General features: G+C 45.9%; 1 protein-coding gene across 1 annotated transcript in view; it reads right to left on the bottom strand.

Annotated features, from left to right (window-relative positions):
- The window catches only part of ZNRF3 (zinc and ring finger 3), a 152,300-nt gene that overhangs the window by 53,298 nt on the left and 77,430 nt on the right, over positions 1-21,572 (bottom strand). The window contains exon 2 of the mRNA XM_032883303.1: positions 4,569-4,694. Coding sequence (XP_032739194.1) covers positions 4,569-4,694 — 126 coding nt within the window. The remainder of the gene's footprint in view (positions 1-4,568; positions 4,695-21,572) is intronic.

The raw sequence follows: 21,572 nt of genomic DNA, 5'->3' as shown, positions 1-21,572 counted from the left end.
ACAATAGACCGGTCTTTATCTCCAATCTCAGGTCGGCTACTTGGGAGCCGTCTGGTCTTAGGTCACGTAGAGAATGTCTCTCCGGGACTCAATTTCCTCATTGTAAAACGGGAATCGGGATACGATCTCAGAGTCAGTTTGACAATGAAAGATGCCGCCTGGAAAGCTCCTAGCACTCAGCGAGCACCCAAAACACGATGGCTGCTTTTATGTTCCCATGAGGCATTTTACCACTAGCCAGGCTCTGTGGAAAGCTCTCTGCAAACATCTCGCAGGACCCACAACACAATGACAAGGGCAACACACGGCCCACGGAGGAGTCCAAGGGTCCCTGAACTGAAGGGACCTTTCTGAGGTCACTCCGCCAGAGCTGGGTCTCTTTGACCTTGCCTTTCTTGTCTTTCCACGAATTTCCTCACGCTGTCCTCCTGTACCAGAAAGAGCCAGTCCGCGCCTGTTGGCAGGCCTGTCTTTCCAAACCATCCCTAAGGTTCCACTCCAACGTGGGAAGAGGAGGAGAGGAGGTGAATTCTGCCTTCATTTATGGAATCTGGGCCAGGCAGGCTTTGTTAGAAACTCCAGCACATGCCGTGTGTTCCCGCCATGAGACCCTCCGTTACATGGATGCCAGAGGAACCGAAGCTAGTAAAGTCGACCTTCAAACTTCTTCCCCATCCCGTAAGATGCTTAATAAACACTTTGAACTGAAGGGTTAAGATGTCCAGAGCATAAATACAGATTCCTGTACTTTGGGGATGGTTTAAAAACGACCCCTTACTTTCAGTAGCAAGCTCTTCAGAAATGGCAATTTTATTCTATTTTAATTTCCCAGCACTTCAACTGTCACAGGCAACCGAGTATGCCTTTCAAAGCTGCAAAGAGAATCTCCCCAAACTAGAATCTCAAAAGATCTTAAATGACACAGAAGCTGAAAATAGTGGAAGAGTAAGGAGGCCGTAACAGTTTCTTGACATGAAGTGAAAAAAAGAGGCCCAGAAAGCCGACAGATTGGTTCCGCGCCTGGTATGATGCAGGGCCTGGCCCGGTGCCCTGGCTGGCTGTGTCCCTGTGGGGGACTCCCTCTCACCCCAACTCTGCCTCCCCAGCTGATCCTACCGTCTGCCCTGCCTCCTGCAGAATTGAAAAGATTATAAGGAGGGGATCATAAATCATTCTTCTCTCATGAGTTTATAGTGTTCCCTTCTGAGGAGTTCAAAAGAATTCAGTAATAAACTAAGGTGATGAGTTTATGTCTTTTGCTTTTAAAATGAAACTTTTATTTGAACTCCTGGAGAGGCATTTACAGTTTTTTAATTTAGGACATTCCTCTCTTGTTTCAACATTTCGCCCCATGGCATTTTCTGTGGGCGGGGAGGTGACAGAGCATGGTGGGTGGGGGAGGGAGAGGGGTCTGTGTCTGGCCCTGCCCCCACCCCATTCCCCCACAGGCTTTTCCGAAGGCCTGACAGAGTCCTCCCTTCGAGGGTTTTCAGCAAGTCTCAACATCTATATGGAGCAGTCCCTCCTCCCGCCCCCACGGTGACTTGGCAGCAGTTTCTTCCTTTTGTGCTTCTCTCCACTGCCCACCACCTTCTTGCCATAGCCACCAAGAGCAAAGAAATGAGAGAAAAGCATGCTATCTGCAGGAGACAGGGCTGCCCACATGGCTCACTTTGCTTTTCTTTACCCTAGTCTCTCTCAAAAAAAAAAAAAAAAAAAAAAGGACTCAAGAAAAAGGAGGGGAAGCACAGTTAGCAAATTTAATAAAATCAAAGTTGAGGGGTGCCTGGGTAGCTCAGTGGGTTAAAGCCTCTGCCTTCAGCTCAGGTCATGATCCCAGGGTCCTGGGATCGAGTCCCGCATAGGGCTCTCTGCTTCGCAGGAAGCCTGCTTCCTCCTCTCTCTCTGCCTGCCTCTCTGCCTACAAATAAACAAATAAAATCTTAAAAAAAAAAATCAAAGCTGAGAACAGTTACACTTTATTTTATTTTATTTTTTTTTATTTATTTATTTGAGAGAGAGACAGTGAGAGAGAGCATGAGTGAGGAGAAGGTCAGAGAGAGAAACAGACTCCCCGCGGAGCCGGGAGCCCGATGCGAGACTCGATCCCGGAACTCCAGGATCATGACCTGAGCCGAAGGCAGTCGTCCAACCAACTGAGCCACCCAGGCGTCCCAACAGTTACACTTTAGAATGAGAAAGAAAAAGGAAGAAGGAAGGAAGGAAGGGAAAAAGGAAAAAAGGAAGGGGGGAGAGAGAGAGAGAGAGAGATGCATGAGTCACCATACCTCCTATACAGACCCAGGCTCTAAACAAATGTGGAACTATCTTGCTTTGTCTAAACAAATGTGGAACTATCTTGCTTTGTCTGGCCCAAGCATTTTTGCTAATGATTTTTTTCAAGTATGAAGCCAACTTTTAGTAACTAACCACAGGTAAATACCGCCTGGCCACGACAGAGCCTTTCCAAATAGAAACGTGGTGGAGGGAGAGGGCTGTTGCACACGCTTAGCTTCTGCATTCAATAAATACTTGGTGAATGAATAAACCCAAGAAGTACTTAATGATTCAAGATACGTCTAGGGTTTTTATACCACCTGGCTTTGCAGGCTGGCAGGCCAAACCATACAGAACTCTTCAAGTAAAACCACTCCATGGTTGTTCCAGGTGGAGGAAGAAACAATCGGGTTCTCTGAGTGACCTCAACACCACTAAGCCATGGAAGAACAATGGGGCGACCCTGGGAGCCCTGTTCCAACCCGCTTACAGACACAACAGATGCAGAGGCGGAACTCCACTGGGCCGGGGGCAAAGCAAATTTGGCCAAGTTGCTGAGCCTCGCATAACAGCAACTTAAGCAGAGGAGAAAATATTATACAAGGAGTGTACTACCCACAAGGAAAGCAGTGTTCCTAACCTTTGGATGTAGCTGGCATTTCTCCTAGGAAAACACTAAAGTATTCTCAAAGGGGTCGCTGCTCTCCGAGGATCATAAGCAGGTCTGGCCGACTAAACGATGCAGTATCAGGGCCTGGGTCACCTAAAACACCTTGATTTGACTTCATGAACTGTAAACCAAACAGGTAATAATTCCTGGGTTGGTTTTTTTTCCCCCTTGCCTATAAAAGAGCAGGAGAACTTGACAAGCGCTCAGAAGCTTCAGAAGACAAGTGGGACATGAAAACCACAGATTAGGGAGTGCCTGGGTGGCTCAGTCGTTAAGCGTCTGCCTTCAGCTCAGGTCATGATCCCAGGGTCCCAGCATTGGGCTCCCTGCTTGGCGGGAAGCCTGCTTCTCCCTCTCCCACTCCCCCTGCTTGTGTTCTCTCTCTCGCTGTGTCTCTCAGTCAAATAAACAAAATCTTAAAAAAAAAAAAAAAAAAATCACAGATTAGACCCGTAACAGTCTCCTGGACCAAAAGTCTTTTGGGAGACTCGCTGGGACTTCTTCAAGTCTGAGAAAGACTCCCTGGTAAGCATCCTGCATCAAAGCCACCTCTGTTTTTCCCCAGCTGTCTCTCCATGGTACCTAGGCAGCAGCTTCTGAGATTATAAAAGAAAATATACATATATCCAGGCAATAACACTATCCTTAGGAGATACCACGTTTTCTCCCAACTAAAATCTTAATATCTTTCTCCAAACCTTTCCCTTTAACAAAATGATCCAGTTTAAAACAGACTGTCACCTGTCATATTTTAAGATCATTGATGGATAGTTTCCCAAAATAAATTTATTTCTATCTTAACACTGCAGCCACAGATAATGCTGACCCCTCTTTGGCTCACGAGTCTTTTTTAGTACTTCTAAATGGGATGACAGCAGCCAGCGGCAGCACACATTTTTTGAGAGCTCACTCTGCTGGCTGTTTGCATCTCCTCTCACCTCCTAACCATCCTATGAGGTAAGTTCTAATATAGGACCATAATTGCTGTCTGCCATTCTGAAACCAAAAAAGCTCTAAAACCCAGAAGTTTTTCCATAACTTACTTGGCAGCAAAACTGAATGGACCTGAACTCATTTAGAGGCAAAGTTAATTCAGGGAACTAGCATGAGGCTATCTAGCTCTTAGTCATCCCACTTAATGTGAATATCCATATACTTCGCTATACAAGTGTGAGTGTGTTTAGTTACTGAGAAGGGCCCTAGACCTCCTGAGGGGGGTCACTTAATATAAAACAGGTACAGCCTTAATATCTTTCTAAATTCCCCAAATCTCAGCTTTCTGAAAGCTCTGTCCCCAAGGGTGGAAGGTACTGTGCAACTCTATCATCAACCCATTTCACAGGTAAGAAACTGAGACTCCATGAGGGGAAGTGACTTGCCTAGAGTCACAGAGTGCCAAGAGGGGGAGCCGACTCTGAGGCCAGCAGGCTCTCCCAGAGTCCAAGGTCGGGAGCACCATGGTGGGGCCGCCACAAGACATGTCTCCATCCTCATCCCACACGATTCAGCTGGGAAGGAGTGCTGTGCCTGCGTGGCTCACCAGCTAGGTGAGGAACTGATGAAATGGGAACACAGAGAACACCAGTTGGAAGCAGATCAATTCAGAGGGCCTGGCACTTACCTTGCCCAGGACAGTGAGGCATGGTTTCGGGTCCAATTCTGGCTGTTCCAGCTTCACCACGCCTACCCAGCCGTATTCATACAAGTCCTCTTCATCGTTGTTATTACACAGGCCCAGTGGGTGCATCTAGGAGGCAGACAGAAAGAAAGCTTCAACACACAGGCTTCAGAGGTTCTAGACCCACCCTGTAAGTGTGTCTTAGCCTCAGTAGTGAAAAGTAATCTCAAAACTTGAAATTAGGAATGCCTGGATGGCTCAGTCGGTTGAGCATCTACCCTTCGACTCAGGTCATGATCCCAGGGTCCTGGGATCAAGCCCCGAATTGGGCTCTCTGCTCAGTGGGGAGCCCGCTTCTCCCTCTGCCTGCCATTCCCCCAGCTTGTGCGCTCTCACTCTGATAAATGAATAAAATCTTAAAAAAAAAAACAAAAAACAAAATTAAATGGGGGGGGTGGATTTTACAAATGTTTTCTCACTGCCTTTTTTAAAAAAAGTTTAATTATTAAGTAATCTCTACACCAAACATGGGGCACAAACCCATGTCCCTGAGATCAAGGGGCGCACACTCCTCTGACAGAGCCGGCTGAGCTCCCCACTTTCTCACTGCCTTCTAAGTGGTGGTCACCCAAGGGGGACACCAGCCGATAGGATGCAGGGCAAGAAAAATTGCCTAACTCCCATATATATGCCTATCTAAATTCCCGTGAAATACCATAATATTTAGTAGCAATCGCAGATGAAACTAGCTAGGTTAGTTATCCTAGGCGATTTGCCTTCTAAACCTTAACAACACATGTATGGCAAGTTATGCAGGAGGACCTGAAAACACATTCAGGAATTTATGGAAAGACCACTGGACATAGGACAGAATCACCAGTGAAATTAACAAGCTGTTCAAAAGGCCACCCCTGGCTACTGGGGAACAGGTGAAATTCTTTGAGGATTTTTTCGAAATGGGCAAAGCAGAAAATCAAAAAAGGGGAAGAAGAGCATCATCAAATGTTTGCCAATGAAAGTGCAGTCAGCGGAAGCCCAAGACCAATCCTAAAGTCTGCGCTCACAGTTCTATGGTTGAGTCTTAACAGGCCCTGGGATCCCCAGCAACAATCTGAGAAGAGGAAATCCTCACAGATAAACTAACTTATTAAGAAATTAATAGTCTAGAGTCTAGCACAGTGCTGAACTCTTTACATGACTGGAAGAAATGCGTGGAGACACAAGAGACCTAAGAACCCATTGTGGATGATAGAAAAATATCCTCCAAGGCTGGCCTCCAAAAGCTGGAGAAGAGAAGAAACAGGTCCTCCCTAGAGCCTCCAGGAGGAACATCACCTACAGATCCATTTTTAACTTCTGACCTCCAGAACGCTAAGAGAATACATCTGGGAGGCTTTAAGCCACTGAGTTTACTATAACTTTTTTTTTTTTAAAGATTTTATTAATTTACCTGACAGAGAGAGATCACAAGCAGGCAGAGAGGCCAGCAGAGAGAGAGGGGGAAGCCGCTCCCTGCCGAGCAGACAGCCCGATGTGGAGCTCGATCCCAGGGACCCGAGACTACGACTCTAGCCGAAGGCAGAGGCCTAACCCACTGAGCCACCCAGGCGCCCTACTATAACTTCATTGAGCAGCAAACACAAAACTAAAGCACCCTCCTTCTTCCCCACTCATTTTATAGATGAGAACTGAAGTTCAAGAGAACTAGCTTTTGCAAGACAACAGAGCCAACGAGTGGCCGCACCCACAGGTAACCTGGCCCTCATGGTTCACAGTCTAGTGCCTTCCCACTCCACTTGCTTAACTTTACCATATTTCCTCCAAGATCCAGTCATCTGACTGGGAGGGAAAGACCAAGTGATTAAATCTTTAGGAAAAGATGTTGCCAGCTCTAAATTCTGTGGTCCTAGAGTTGCAATGCAAATGTGGTGTGGGCAGCAAGAGTGCCGGCAGGTTCAGGGAAGCCTGCACAAGTGCTGAGCTGTGAGATGAGCTTTGAGGAAGAGTCACGTTGGTCTTGGGAAAAAAAGAGAGAGCAGGCAGTGGTTCCAAGCATGGGGAGCAGGAGCTAAAGGCTGGAGAGGGAAGAGGAACAAGACCAGTCTGGTAAGTGTGAAGGACCACGGTCTACATCGAGAGGGAGAGACACAGGCTAAAACTAGAAAGGTGTTTGGACACGAAGACAATACCACGAGTTCTTGGGCGGAAGAGTGTCCCACTGAAAACAGTTCCTTGAAGGAGATGGACTGCACAGCTCCTGGTGGTGGCGTGCCCAGCCTTGAGAGGCATCGAGTGGAGGGGCGAGGAAGGGTGCAGCCCAGAGATGAGAGAATCTTGGGAATTCAATGGACCAACAGAAGGGGATTGCACAAATCGTGAGGCACATGGGCACAGGGTGCTACAAGGGGGCAGCCAGCAGCTCTCTCCAGTGGGTGAGGAATAACCCATCCCCTGCGAATTCCAGTGCGTGAGACCGAGAACCCTGGGACATCCAATGTTTGCCTGAATCCTTAGGCTCGATGATCGTGCCTAAAGGACAAATGGAAGATTCTGCCCCTCAAGAACCCAGGCCACTCTAACATATTTGGTGGTTTATTATATGACAAGTGGCCTGAAATGCAGACCTCTGACTGGAGAGGACACGGGAGAGGGTGATAAGCCAATTGCGCCCACAGGCCATTACTTCCACCACCCGGAAGGGGCTTCCTGCCCAGCTCAGGTTGGTTTCCTGAAACTCCAGGCATGGCCATGGCCATGGCAACCGTATCACTGACCGTTTTCCACAGTATTTGTTCCGTGGTATTTTTAACCTGGCTACATGACTTAGAGGTTTCCAGGTGGAGAGCTGCTTTTTGTTACTTACACATGAATGAGGTTTGGCCAATGGAGGAGAGCTACACTGGGGGAGCTGAAGTATGGAGCAGGTCTAAGACCTTGGATCTGTGGTTCCACTGACAGGAGATCATCCAGAATAGGCAAATCCGTGGGAATAATGCAGATTTGTGGTTGCTGGGGAATGACTGCTCAATGGGTCCAGGGTTTCCTTTTGGGGCAACGAAAATGTTCTGGAATCAGAGGATGGTAATGGATGCACATTGTGATTATACTAAATTCCTCTGAATTGTGTACCTTAAAATGATTTAAATAGATAGGGTGCCTGGGTGGCTCAGTGGGTTAAGCAGCTACCTTCGGCTCAGGTCATGATCCTAGGTCCTGGGATCAAGTCCCGCATCGGGCTCCTTGCTTGGTGGGGAGCCTGCTTCTCTCTCTGCCTCTGCCTGCCACTCTGCCTGCTTGTGCGCTCTCTCTCTCTCTCTCTCTCTCTGACAAATAAATAAATTTAAAAAAATGATTTAAATGGTGAATTTTTTTTTTTTAAAGATTTTATTTATTTATTTGACAGGCAGAGATCACAAGTAGGCAGAGAGGCAGGCAGAGAGAGGAAGGGAAGCAGGCTCCCCGCTGTGCAGAGAGCCCGATGCGGGCCTCGATCCCAGGACCCTGGGATCATGACCTGAGCCGAAGGCAGCGGCTTAACCCACTGAGCCACCCAGGCGCCCTAAATGGTGAATTTTATATAAACTTTTCCAACAGTAAAAAAGTTCTAAAAAAATGCCCCAAGCGCTTACTCAGATACAACTGCACTCAGCTAACGTGGGGCTCCACAGTGGAGGACCATGTGGTCCCCTTCCCACCCTCCTAGAGCCTCAGCCAATTACAGCCACCCTTCTGGAAACCGTGTCCTGCAGGACACTAGCTCTGAGAGATTACCAACAGGTTCTTGGACAAGTAACTAACACTGAGGAACACTCCTTAGGGATTCAGGATTTGATTTCGGAAATTAGAGCTCTGCAGAAGGCGTAAGGTCTAAAAAACAAAAGGTTTTCAAACTTTGCAAACACCAGCATTTCCAACCCTTTGATGATAAGCCTGTTGTGTATACTCTGATCACGCTGTTTCATGGGGATACATTTAGGGTGCAGGGTAAGGAGGAAAGAATGGAGGGACAGTCACAGGCAGCTGGAGAGAAGGGGTGTCCTGGGAGGGCGGGTGGGATGTAGGAGGAGGGAGGGAACAGAGAACCGCAGGAGGAGGAGATGCCCAAGCCTGGCCCTTCGCAGCCCTGGTGAGAGGAAGCGGCCACGACCAGACTGGGGGTTTAGACTGCGAAGGAACCACGTGCCAGGAGAGGCATGTCAAGAGTGCGTCCGCAGGCATGCAGAAATCTGAACTATGTAAGCCTCAAACACACCCGCTGGGTCTGGGTCCTCGGAGGCGGTCAGGCCCTGAGCCCCGGGCCACACGTCGTGCCAGGCGCTCTCTGCCTCCTCTGTGGACACACCCTCCTGTTCTCCTCTAAGAAGCCCCAATCAAATCTTCCACTGACACTGCAGGGACTGTTAGCTCCAAATGGCAGCCACTGTCAAGGGTGTTGACTTCTGAACGTGGATCAAAGACTCAAAAACCAAAAGGAATTTTTCTGAAGTGCCAGTGGGCGCAATCTGTTGGCGTGGCTTGTTTATTTCCCCGTGGAGGGTAAAGAGGCCACCAAAATCACATCTCAGAGGGCTGAAGGCCTCCCTCACTATCTTGGCTGTCTTCCCACCTCCACCCTCTGTGCTTTCCCTCCAAGGTCTTTACTTCAGGTGCCCAATTGCTGGTCCTATGAACTCAACCTCAGCAACATCTATAAAACTGGCCTCCTCAAACCATCTGCTAAATACTGTTATGATTGGGGTCTCTGTCAGCCCACCCCTGATGACAGTTATCAGCTTCTAGAAATGTCCCACCCCAGGCCTCCAACCATTTATACCCTAGGGTCCTCTTTTCCTAAGGGCTCGAACTTAAGAGCTCAGCAGAATGTTTTCTAGGGAAGCACAAGCAGCGGTAACATGAAAATACTTCTCTGTGAACTGACCCGTCTCTAAGGATGGAATATTCTAGGCAAAGGCATAAAATGCAAACAAATATGCCATGTCTAAGGGTAGCAAAGGAGAGGGTTTTCTCATAATTAAGTATTTACTAGACTATTATGTTTATATATTTTATTTAATCCTTATGGCCACTGCTTGCTAACTGTTGGAATAACAATTGTGACCAGACACAGTAAGAGAGTTGCAAACTAGAAGAGCAAATCGGCAGCTGAGGCAGAGTATAATGGAGCCCATAAAAGCCGTATTGATCAATAACAGGGTTTCCACTGAAAGCCCAAAAATCTAGCGAAGGATTAAAGAAGAAATCCACAAGAGAGATGATCCACGGAGTACGATCAAAGAATTAAGACAGAACTTTGGAAAAAACGAGGGAGTCCTCTGATATTTTGCAAAAATTACTTTAAAAAAAAAAGATTTTATTTATTTATTTGACAGAGATCACAAGTAGGCAGAGAGGCAGGCGGGGGGTGGGGGGAGGCAGGCTCCCTGCTGAGCAGAGAGCCTGATGCGGGGCTCGATCCCAGGACCCCGGGATCATGACCTGAGCTGAACGCAGAGGCTTTAACCCACTGAGCCACCCAGGCTCAATCAAAATTACTTTTTGATGATCCTGTTGCTAAAGTGATACGTAAGAGAAAGAGGCTACATCCAGACTTTCATACAGTTTTGCTGAAAATATCCCAACGCGGCCCACCCGGGATTCGCTCTGACTATGCCCAGAAATCAAGATACATAGCAGCGGTTACAATTTAACTTATAAAGTTAAAAGATAAATTATTATTTTCCATTTCGTTTTTCAAGAAAAAGCCCCAAACAATTTCTTTCCACTATTTACTAAGAAATATCAGACCCTGATTTAACAAGATCCTTGTCTGGTGTCGGGTAACAATCCTATACAGAGAACGAGGGCGTCCTACATATGAAATGCACATATTCTCCTGAAGATTCCGACGAACGCCGCTTCCACACTTTCACTCCAGATGCCCGTCATGTAAAAACCAGGCTTGTTAATTCGTATGTGTTGACGCCAGTCAGTGACACACAGGCAGTGACTACATACGAAACCTGTGTGCCCTCCTGAACGTTAATCATTCAAGATCAACCTAAGGATACTTCAGTGAATGATGTCTGAGCATGTTAACGTGGCAAGCGAGCATTTAAAAATTATGGGGATTTCTGAGTTTTTCTCTTTTTTAAGAGATGTATTTCTTTTTTTTAGAGGGGGGAGTGGCAGGAGGGGGGAGAGAGAAAGAGAGAGAGAGAGAGAGAGAGAGTCTCAAGCAGACTCCTTCACTGAGTACAGAGCCTGAACACGGGGCTTGATCTGGTGATCCTGAGATCATGACCAGAGCTAAAACCAAGAGTCGGACGCTTAATCAACTGAGACACCCGGGTGCCCCTCTGAGTTTATTTTCTTGAAATATTTGGACGTGTGAGGTTCACCTGATCAGGTGCTTGAAATGTAAGAAGTTTTCCCCTTAATATTTTTAAGAAAGTCAAAAATGGCTGCCTTGTGTGTAAGAACTCAGGGATGTCAAAAAGAACTGTTAATGAAAACATAAAGAAACAATCGACCAGACTCAGAAACCCAGAGTGGAATTGACCAAGACCCTACTAGGCAGAGAATGCTATAGAAAGGGAAGAACCGCCTGGAATGAGAAGATAAGCAAAATTCCTGGGATGGATCCATAGGAGAACAGAGCAAATAACCAACCAGCTACAATTAAAGTGTGAGACAATAAAAGAAAACGCGTCCTGCGTTGTAACTGTAGCTTCGTGCCTTCAGAACAGTAACTCTGGGATGCTCGATGTTTTTGCTTAAGTCAGTTGAAGGAAAAGGCCCAGTTAATCCTTTACACGAGGCCTGACATTATCAGGAACATTGTGTTGTTATGGCCTTTGCTCTCTTACTCCTGATTTTGTTCCAAAAGGTGTTTTGGGGTGGAAAGAATGAGAGCCTTGGAATCAGGCAATCTTGCGTTTAAATCTCACTCCTGCCTCTTCGGAGGCACATCAACTTGGGCAGATGACTCAATTTCTATAAACCTCGATTTCCTCACCTGTCAAATGGGGACAGTATTGTCTGCCTTAACAGGGTGCTAAGAGGATTAAAGGAGATAAAACATATAATCAGAGTAACAGAGTAAATACTCCGTCAGTAGAAAAGCCCTTATATTCTTCACTTCCTCTAGACTTGTCACGTTTGCTCATGCTTTATGCCTTTGCCTAGAATACTCTAGAGGCCGGCTTCACTCTACCCCTTCCATTCAGCTTTCTTGAATGCACCAATATCCAATACCATGTCCCCCCAAATGCTTTGTCTGGTGCTTGCCACAGTTCTTTCAGCATCCCCTCTAAGACAGGCACCTGCTTCTAGGAGAGACAGGGGTCCCCTTCCACCCCAACAAGGTCCTCAATAAAGGACGGCTGGCAGAACAGCCTTTGGCTGGAGGCAGGCCTCATGCCATGCCTCATGCTTTGTTTTTGGTATGCCACTTGGGTCTGTGCTCAGCTAAGTGAGGGACCAGGGCAAACGGGTCAGGATTTAATCAAATGCTGCATGAACTTTAAACCACCTGACTCTTCACAGTCGCTGATTACCAGGTCACCAAAGACATCCTCGGGACCAAAAAAAAAAAAAAAAGATTTCTGGGCAATGGACAGCAGCTGAGCATGGAGAGGTGGCTAAGGCTTCCTACATACAGAGAATATAACGCTTCCGTCCTTCACTCAGGCAGGCTCTTGACAGTGTTTCGTAAGGGCAATGGAGGAGAAGGAAGAAGAGAGGATGTGCCCCCCTCCCCAAAAGTAAAACCTTAAATTTTTCCAACCGCATCTGATCTCAGAAGCCGCTGTCCGCTCCAACAAAACAAAAGAATAAACCAAGCTCCAGCCAGACATGGGCTCCAGGGCACGGGGAATCCAACAGAGAAGAGAAATGGAGAATGATGATATCCCCAGGATGATGGCCATAGACCAGCTGTAGGAGAGCATCCCTCGCCCCACACCCAAAAGAGAAAGCAAACAACAACCTGAGTCATTACCCAATGGGCTTGATGATACTGACAAGAGTTTTACAATTCTGCATAAGAGAACAAAAAGTGATAACCATATAGCAAACTGAAGTAATGGCACATGGTGGGACAATTATTAACTCCAGAAAAAAATGTAACAAGTTACACCAGAACTGTAAACCTTAAGCAGGGGATGGTCTGAGTGGCCTGCCTGAAGAGAGGGACGGCCATAATAACAGAAACCCTGATCTAAAGCATAATTGCGATGTAGCTACACTGGAAAAATGTACAGATGGGATGTGGGGGGAAGGGGAAAGTAACAGGGAAGGGAATAGAGGAAGGGGATAAGAGGACAAAATCTCCCACTTCCCATAGTAGGAAGTAAAAAACATTTTGTTGTTGTTGTTGTTTAATGGATCCCCACGTATGAGGTAGCAGTTATAAGCACATTATTTAGAAACAATTCACAGAATCTTAGAAATGCTCACAGAGACAACTAGCAGAAGAAACCAGTTAAATAATTGAAAATAGTTGCCCCTGAGAAGAGCAGTCAGGGATGGCAAAGGGTGGAACAGAGCAATGTTCTTTTTTTATCGCAAGTCATGAAGTACTCTTTGCCTTTATATAAACACACACACGCTTTGATTAAAAACCTTTATGCACTGCTGGACAGAAGACCCTTCCTCCACGTGTTCCCGCAGATTCTATGGGTCCTGATGGGGAAGCATTCCACCAGGCCAAAGAGAGACCCCAGGAGCATCCTGTAGAAGACAGAGGGTCCTCGGAGGAAGATTCGGACTGGGATGGCTGCTCTGGGAGCTATCCAGGGCATGCGCTGAGGATGCTGGGAACACAGCACAGAGATGACTCAGGGAGACATGGTGCAGAAAGAACCAGCAGCCATCACCACCCCCGCAACCAAAAATAACTCCCAGGTGGCACCAGAGTGTGACGTGGATCTGGGTGTTATAGAGATGGCAGACACAGTAACCAGGGTGACTGTTTTGAGAAGCCCCGATCTTCCCCCAGACACACAGAGATCCTTTAACCTTTAGAAGAGGTAATGAATAGCCTACTTGTGCTTCCAAATAAGGAGCCGCTAAATCAGAATGATTATCAAGAAACAATGCCTGTACCTGACCATCATCAGGGCCAGATAGCAAACATCTGGTTTTATGTTGAAATATGAAGATGGACCGATCTTCAAATTTCTCAAGAGCCCGACGAGGCTAACTATCATGGTTTCCCAGTTTTGTTAATGGACAAAGGATCTACGGGAACTTCAAAGCCAAAAACACCATGCCAGACAAGGTTAAATATCTGGAGGAAGAGAACTATGTTCCCTTGAGTACGGGACACCAAGCCAAGCTTTGAAACCAAGACCAGCTCTTTAAGAAGCTTTCAGTACAAAATCCTTGAGATATACTGGTGCACTTTCCACGCATCTGAAAGGACAAAACTGAAACCTGGGGGGGGGGGGTGCTCTTAGCCAGGGTTACAATATCTCTCTACTCCGCTCGAAGTTTAAAATAACTTCCAAACGGCTGCCTGCTTCTATGTGGGTTACTGTTACACAGGAGCCAAACACTGAACTAATAGCCGGAGAGACATTTCACTCTGTAATATTATCTCATCAAAAAAATTCCTGGGGATTTAAAAGGGAAACTTACTTCCTTTTGTCCTTTGGCCAATGCCAGCCAGGGTAGGGTGTCACTGTGGGACAGAGGTTTACCTGATACAACAGCCCCTGGACCTTTTCATAAAAGGTGTGGTGGCTAGAATCAGGACTTAGACTGTATGTGAGGGGATGGAAAAGGACAGCCCCCACCTATTTTTCTCTTGAATCAAAGAGATGATTTTTTCTGCTCTATGTGCAGAGAGACAACTCTCCTTGCTTTCTGAACAAACCCAGTTTAAACCCTTTTTTCTGGATCTAGAATCCAGAAGTACCTGTATACAGCATGCCCCCCGCCCCAATGTGGTCATAGCAATGGGGACAGAAACCTGTCCAGACCCAAAAGGAGCTGGCTATTGCTGTTTGCTGGAATTTCCCAACTGGGAACTGCTTGAGGATTAAACGAGCCCTTCTCCCACTTCTCCACTGAGGGCTCTGGCTTTCAAATCACTAAGCTCAAGTCTCCTGCAGTGGGTGTCACTTTGTAGAGAAAAACCAAGAACAGCCTCTATCCTATCAGGTTCTGTAGTAACGAAAGAACAACCAAGAAGTTGCTTTAAGAAGTCAGGTAAGGTTGGGGCGCCTGGGTGGCTCAGTGGGGTAAAGCCTCTGCCTTCAGCTCGGGTCATGATCCCGGGGTCCTGGGATCGAGCCCCGCATCGGGCTCCCTGCTCGGCGGGGAGCCTGCTTCCTCCTCTCTCTCTACCTGCCTCTCTGCCTACTTGTGATCTCTGTCTGTCAAATAAATAAATAAAATCTTAAAAAAAAAAAAAAAAGTCAGGCAAGGCAACAAGGATTTCAAGTCCCTTTCTCACTTGACTATCCTGTATCCCCCTAGAACTTCCCCCCTACTGGAGAATTATGTTGAAACGTAGGTATGGCTCTGTGTGGTATCTCCTGTCTGACTTTACAAACCTCCACTTAGAACTACATTTCCAATTTCAAATAGAGATGTTTTGCAAGTTAAAGTTTTAAAAAAATATCCAAGAGACTAGAGGAAAGCATCTGAAAACATTAAGGAAAAGTTAATTCTACTTCCACTCTTTTTGTGTGGTTTTCATGTTTTTCTTTCTTTCTTTTTTTTTTTTTTTTAAGTAATCTCTACACCCAATGTGGGGCTCCAGCTCACAACCCCAAGGTCAAGAGTCCCATGTTCTACTGACTGAGCCAGGAAGGAGCCCCTCTACATCCATTCTTAAAGTAGCTTGTGGTAACTCATCAAAGGGCTACCAGATGACAGGTATTAATCTCTACACAGAAATTCATGGACATAGTTTTACTTTAAATTGCAAGGCAATGTAATAAGGGATCCTTGATTGGCTTTTTAAGAGATTGATTGATTGATTGATTGATTGATTTTAAAGAGATAGAGAATGGGGTGGGGGAGAGGAAGGGACAGAGGGAGAGGGAGAGTCCTAAGCAGACTCCATGCTGAGGGTGGCACCCAACACGGGGCTTGATCTCATGACTCTGAGATCACAACCTAAGCAGAAACCAAGAGTTGGACACCCAGCCAACTACAACATCCAGGCGCTCCTTGTTTTTTTGTGGTTTTTTTTTTTTAAAGACTTTATTTTTTTAAAAGATTTTATTTTTAATATTCTCTACACCCAACACAAGACTCAAACTCACAACCCATTATCAAGAGTCTCATGTTTTACTGACTGAGCCAGCCAGGGGCCCCATTGATTATTGTTATTATAAAAAGGTAAGGATTAGGTGCTTATACACAACAGTTACCCAATCAAGAGGAAAGATGTTGGAGAGGAAAGGGTAAAAGTGGAATTCTCATTCTTCCAGACTGAAACAGAATACCATATGAGCGCCTGGTGGGCTCAGTCATACGTGTGACTCTTGATCACAGGGTCATCAGTTCAAGTACTATGTTGGGTGTGGAGGCTACTTAAATAAATAAATAGAAGAGAAGAGAATACTAGAAAACAACAAATCATTAAGACTACATGATGCTGGGGCACCTGGGTGGCTCAGTGGGTTAAGCCTCTGCTTTCAGCTCAGGTCATGATCTCAGGGTCTTGGGATCAAGCCCCGCATCAGACTCTCTGCTCAGCAGGGAATCTGCTTCCCCCTCTCCCTCTGCCTGCCTCTCTGCCTACTTGTGATCCCTCTCTTTCTCTGTCAAATAAATAAATAAAATCTTTTTTAAAAAAAATTATAAAATTAAAAAAAAAAAAAAGACTACATGAAGCTGGTCTGAAACCGGAAGAATAAAGCAAGTGGAAAAAAAATTCCAAAAACACATTTAAATTTTTCGTAAGATCTTAATATGATACAAACCAGGAGTAACATCCGGCTCTATAAAGGAATCATTTAATTAAATTCTGCTGGGCAGGTAGGTAGCAATACAGAGAGAAGTTCGATCTATCATAAGTTATTTTGAGAAATGATGAGGCAGCAGGAGTTGGGGCAATTCCTTTAGGACAATTAACAAGCTAGATGAGCAACAAAGTGGACGGAAAGAACAACGTATTCCTAAAGTGTCTCTATATGCTAGTCAACAGAGTAAAGAGTAAACAGAAATGACAGGACAGAACTGTAGGGAAAGACACATGTGAACACCTGACCACAGTGTTGATCGGCTCAATTTGGGGGTGGGGGGGCAACCCATTGGTCTAGCAATATGCAAAACAGCCTAAGCTCCTTAGGTTCTTCTTTCCCCCAGAATCCCCTTTTTAGAATAGATCCTGAGGCTGTATTCTAAACCAAAGAAGAAACTTTACACAATAAGATCTTAAAGCCAGTCCTCTTCCAAGCTGTGAACACTTCGAAGAAAAATTGCTCCTTAACTGACCATACTATATAATCAAGCAAAATGACATGCATAATTTATGGGGCAATTACGTAATCACAAGAAGATGATGATGACGAGAACATAGTATGAAAAGCATCATGTGTGAGATTTTAAAAGTTTGTGTGCAAAAGGAAGCCTATTGAAAGCACCACCTGCCAATGGGCAGAAACTGAAAGCAAACAGAGTTGAAAAAGTTGGTGGGTTATTAGAGAGTAAGGCTAGTGGGAGGTTTTCCTTGTTTAGATTCCGGAACAGTATTCATGTAAACCAACATCTGCTGAGCACTGACCCTGGGCTGGACACGGGGCAGGAAAAGGCAATTAAGATCGGAGCCCTCCCTTGCTGTAATGTTGTCTGATCAGCAGTTTGGGGTAAAAAAAAAAATCGAAAATGTATGTACAAACACTGATACAACAGGTGAGTGAAATCCAAGCTCACCAGGGCTTTTCCACTAAATCAGCTCTATGTGTAACACAGTTTCAAAGTAACACACAGCAGGGCTCAGCGGAAATGGGCGCTCAGACAGATGTGTTGCTTTCCCATGACACCGTGCCTCCAGTGGGCTGGTCCAGCAGAAGCGAGAGCGCTCTGGAGAAAGGTCTCCGCATGAGCTGGGAAGCCAGGCACCATGAGTGCCTACAAGGGCTCAGCAAGAAAACACAAGGGAAACCTATTGTAAACCGGCCCATAGGGTGAAATAGATAAATAGCACTGTTCTAATCCATCTAAACACAGCAGCTTGGCTCTGATCATCCCAATACTTCAAGCTTGCTCAATGGGAACACCTGATCATAAAAAACTTTACAAAGTTACGCCAGAATAATCCTTTTCCTTTCTTCAATGCGCACAAAACAGGTGGACAAAAAGACTCAAACCAAAACCAAGGCGAAAAATCCTTTCACCTCACGCCCAAAAATATACATCCCCAAATATTACAATAAAGTGTCAGTCCGGGGAGGGGGGGTTCTTTATAAAATAAAGACAGTAACTCCTGAGATCTGAGGAATTCCTTGCGAGGAACCAGTAGAAGGAATAAGACCAGCTTGCCATAATCTTGAGTCGTTTTCTGAATGCAAAGAAAGGCAGGCCTTTGAGAGGCAGGTTCGTTACTTCCCAATCAAGATCCTAAGTTCAGTTTTATTCAGAAGGTCTTTTTAATTGGAAAAACATAGAAAATAAAATGGGAGGAATAATTCAACACTCACCAAGCAACTGTTTTGAGAAGATTCTTAACCCATTTTTTAAGAGCAGGCAGGCCCTCCACTGTCTAGCCTAGAGGGGAACCTGACATTCAGTGTTGACGCCACCATGGAAGAGAAGCGTGGCGTCAGACATCGGCTTAAAGCCACTGGCCAGGGTGGATCCCACCACTGCCTCTTAATTTCTGTGTGGCCTTGGAAGAGTCACGTAACCCCTGAGCCTGGTCTCCCCATGTGAAGGCCATTGCTAATCATGGCCACTATGCGTGTATACATGCGCATTACACGCTAAGCAGGCCTATGTGCCTGGCAAGTGGGAAGTGGGCCGAAAGGACATCAAAAGCAAAAGCAGCCAAAGAGACGGACCAACTGAACTTCCCACAAAATTAATATTCTTTATACTGCAAGAGACACCATCAAGAACGTGGGAAGACAACTCACGGAGTGGAAGAAAACACATGCAGATCATATGTCTGAGAAGGGACTAGAATACTGAAGGAAATCTCTTACAACTCAAGAATAAAAAGACAAGTTATCCGATTTATAAAAAAAATGGGCAAAGGACCCGAATGGATATTTCTCTCAAAAAAGAGATGCAAATGCCAATAAGCCCGTGAAAAACTGCTCAAAATCACAAGCCATCAAGGCAATGTGAATCAAAACCACAATGAGAGACTGCTTCATATTCACTAGGATGGCCATAATAAGACAAACAATAACAAGTGCTATCTAGAATGTGGAAGAATCAGAACTTCCCTACACTGCTGGCAAGAAGGTAAAACGGGGGCACCTGGGTGGCTCAGTGGGTTAAAGCCTCTGCCTTCGGCTCAGGTCATATCTTAGGGTCCTGGGATCGAGCCCCGCATCAGGCTCTCTGCTCAGCAGGGAGCCTGCTTCCCTTCCTCTCTCTCTGCCTGCCTCTCTGCCTACTTGTGATCTCTGTCAAACAAATAAATAAAATCTTAAAAAAAAAAAAAAGAAGGTAAAACGGTAAAGCTGATTTTAAAACAGTCAGGCAGTTCCTCAAACGATTAACCTATAAAGTTACCACCTGACCCCACAATTTCGCTCCTAGCTGTATACCCATGAGAAATAAAAACCTAAGTCCACACGAAAACTTGCACATGAGTGTTTATAGTCACGTAATTTATAAGAGCCTAAAGATGGAAATAACCTGAATGCCCATCAACAGATGAATGGGTAAACAAAATGTGATCCACCCATACGATGGGATATTTGGCCACAAAAAGAGAAACAGAGCACTGATGTGTGTTACGGTGTGGGAAGAACCCTGAACACATCACGCTCAGTGAGAGAAACCAGTCAAAAAAGTCCACACCTTCTACTCTGTTCATATGAAAGTCCAGAATAGGGAAATCCATAAAGACAGAAAGACAGAAAGTAGATTAGTGGCTGCTTAAGGGTAAGGGAATGAGAGGCCAGGGAGGCAGAAGCTAGAAGGTACAGGGTTTCTTTCAGAGATGATGGAAATGTTCTCAAGTGGATTGTGGTGATGGTGTATAACTGTGCGAATATATGGGTAAACACTGAAATGTACACTTTCCACAAGTGAATTGTAAGGTGTATGAATTCTATTTCAATAAAAGCAGTTACTAAAGAGTTATGCAAATAAAGGACAAGTCAAAAAAGGAAAAAAAAAAAAAAAAGGTAGGGCAAGGCTCTAATTACCATCGGTGGCATGGTGTGATGAGAACACAGCCCTGAGGTTCAGTTTCCTCATCCATAAAGCAGGGTGGCACCTGCATCACTTGAGCGAGATGGGATAAGCAAACACATTTAATAAATTAGGATTACAAGGTCAAGGGGTAAATTAGGGCCCTCACCAGAGACCCAAGGCCACCATGAACAGAGTAAAAACAGAATAAGAACTCCCTTAAGGGGAGTGGGTGGAAAATGGAACCAGTCCATTTGACATCCCTAAGGCCATGTAATGAAGCAAGAAACCCATCAAAGGAATGCATGGAAGCAGGACACCAGTGAGTGGGCAAGAGCTCCCACTGAGGGGAAGAGTGCCTTGGGTTCCCTGAGGACTCACTAGCAAAACCCATAGGCTGTAGATTCACCCCACTCCATCCCTGCTGCTCTCCAGTTGCCCTGGTGAGTTTCCAAGCCAGGAAGGGCCACTTGGTGAAAATCACCTGATTAAATATTCCTGTGTAGCCTGTTAATAGCAGGGGAGGTGGGGATAGGGAGCAGAGGAAACCACAGGCTCATGAGTTAAAAGCAATAAATTATATGCTGGGCTCTGCCACCCTGTATGACTTCGGGCAAGTCACATAAGGGCTCCATTCTCTCTGGTCCGAGAGCAAGAGGAATGCCTGCCACTTGCCTACCCCATGCGAGTTTGGGGAGGATTCAGGAGATAATGTCTAAGCTGTGCTTCAGGCTCCTTGGAGATCAGGCATTATCAGCACAAGCTAGGACAGTTTCTTGCCCATTCCTCACCTCATTAAGCTACCTATGCTCTTTTAAACCTGCTATAAAAGTTCTTGCTCAAGGAAGAGTGGACGAGGGGGGGTCATAACCCAGTCTGGGTCTGCCCTTAGCCGATCTCGTTAAAGCCACTCCCTAAACCCACACTCAGGACACCTGGAAAGTTTAGCACAGTACTGGGCATTTGATACCAGAGATGGATGATGAAAAGGGCCCTCTGGACTTTTTGTTTTTAATCGAGATCCTTTGCTTTGGGTTACTACCTCCCCACCCCAACATTCTAGGGCTCTAGGGAAGTGACTGTCAGATTGGGGGAGGGGGCAATGGGGACAGGCTTCTGGAGTCTTCCACTACTCGGTGCTTAGGTGTCTGACTGATGGACAGACTTTCTCAGTGTCTGATTTCAAGGCTACCAACTAAAGAAACCAGGTGGGTCTTCATTCACAATAAAGAAACCTGTATCTATGGTATTTCTAAGTGAGGGGAAGGCTATGTTGCATGAGTGCCTATAACAGATACAAAAAAACTATACTTGAGGTGGGTCTCCATCTTCAAGGGTCTTTATCCAGTTAGGTGAACTTGACATTTATTCCTAGAAAGCTCACTAGCCTGGGTATGTGTGGGGAGAGAAGGCAGAAAAAGGGGCCGAGACACTTCAGGTCAGAGGAGGAGGGACTGTGGGCCTCTGGGCCAGACAGAAGAAGGGAATAGCTCAGCCAAGCCTCTCTTGCAGACATGGCCACAGACAGAGGCCTGAACACCGGTTATTCTTGATGAACGAGAGGACACGGAGAGTGGGAGAATGTGAGGTGCACTTCAAGGCCATCTCCCATTGCCTCCTATCTCCCCTGGGAGGCTGTCACGAGACAGTTTCTCATCACCTCCTGGGTTCTGATGGGGATGAGATTCTTGCCCTGCCCCC

The sequence above is a fragment of the Lontra canadensis genome, unplaced genomic scaffold (genome assembly GCF_010015895.1).
Source record: "Lontra canadensis isolate GAN:19392208 unplaced genomic scaffold, GSC_riverotter_1.0 scaffold87, whole genome shotgun sequence".
Classification (NCBI taxonomy): domain Eukaryota; kingdom Metazoa; phylum Chordata; class Mammalia; order Carnivora; family Mustelidae; genus Lontra; species Lontra canadensis.
The sequence above is the reverse complement of the archived record's forward strand: the minus strand, read 5'-3'. Positions and strand labels throughout refer to the sequence as shown.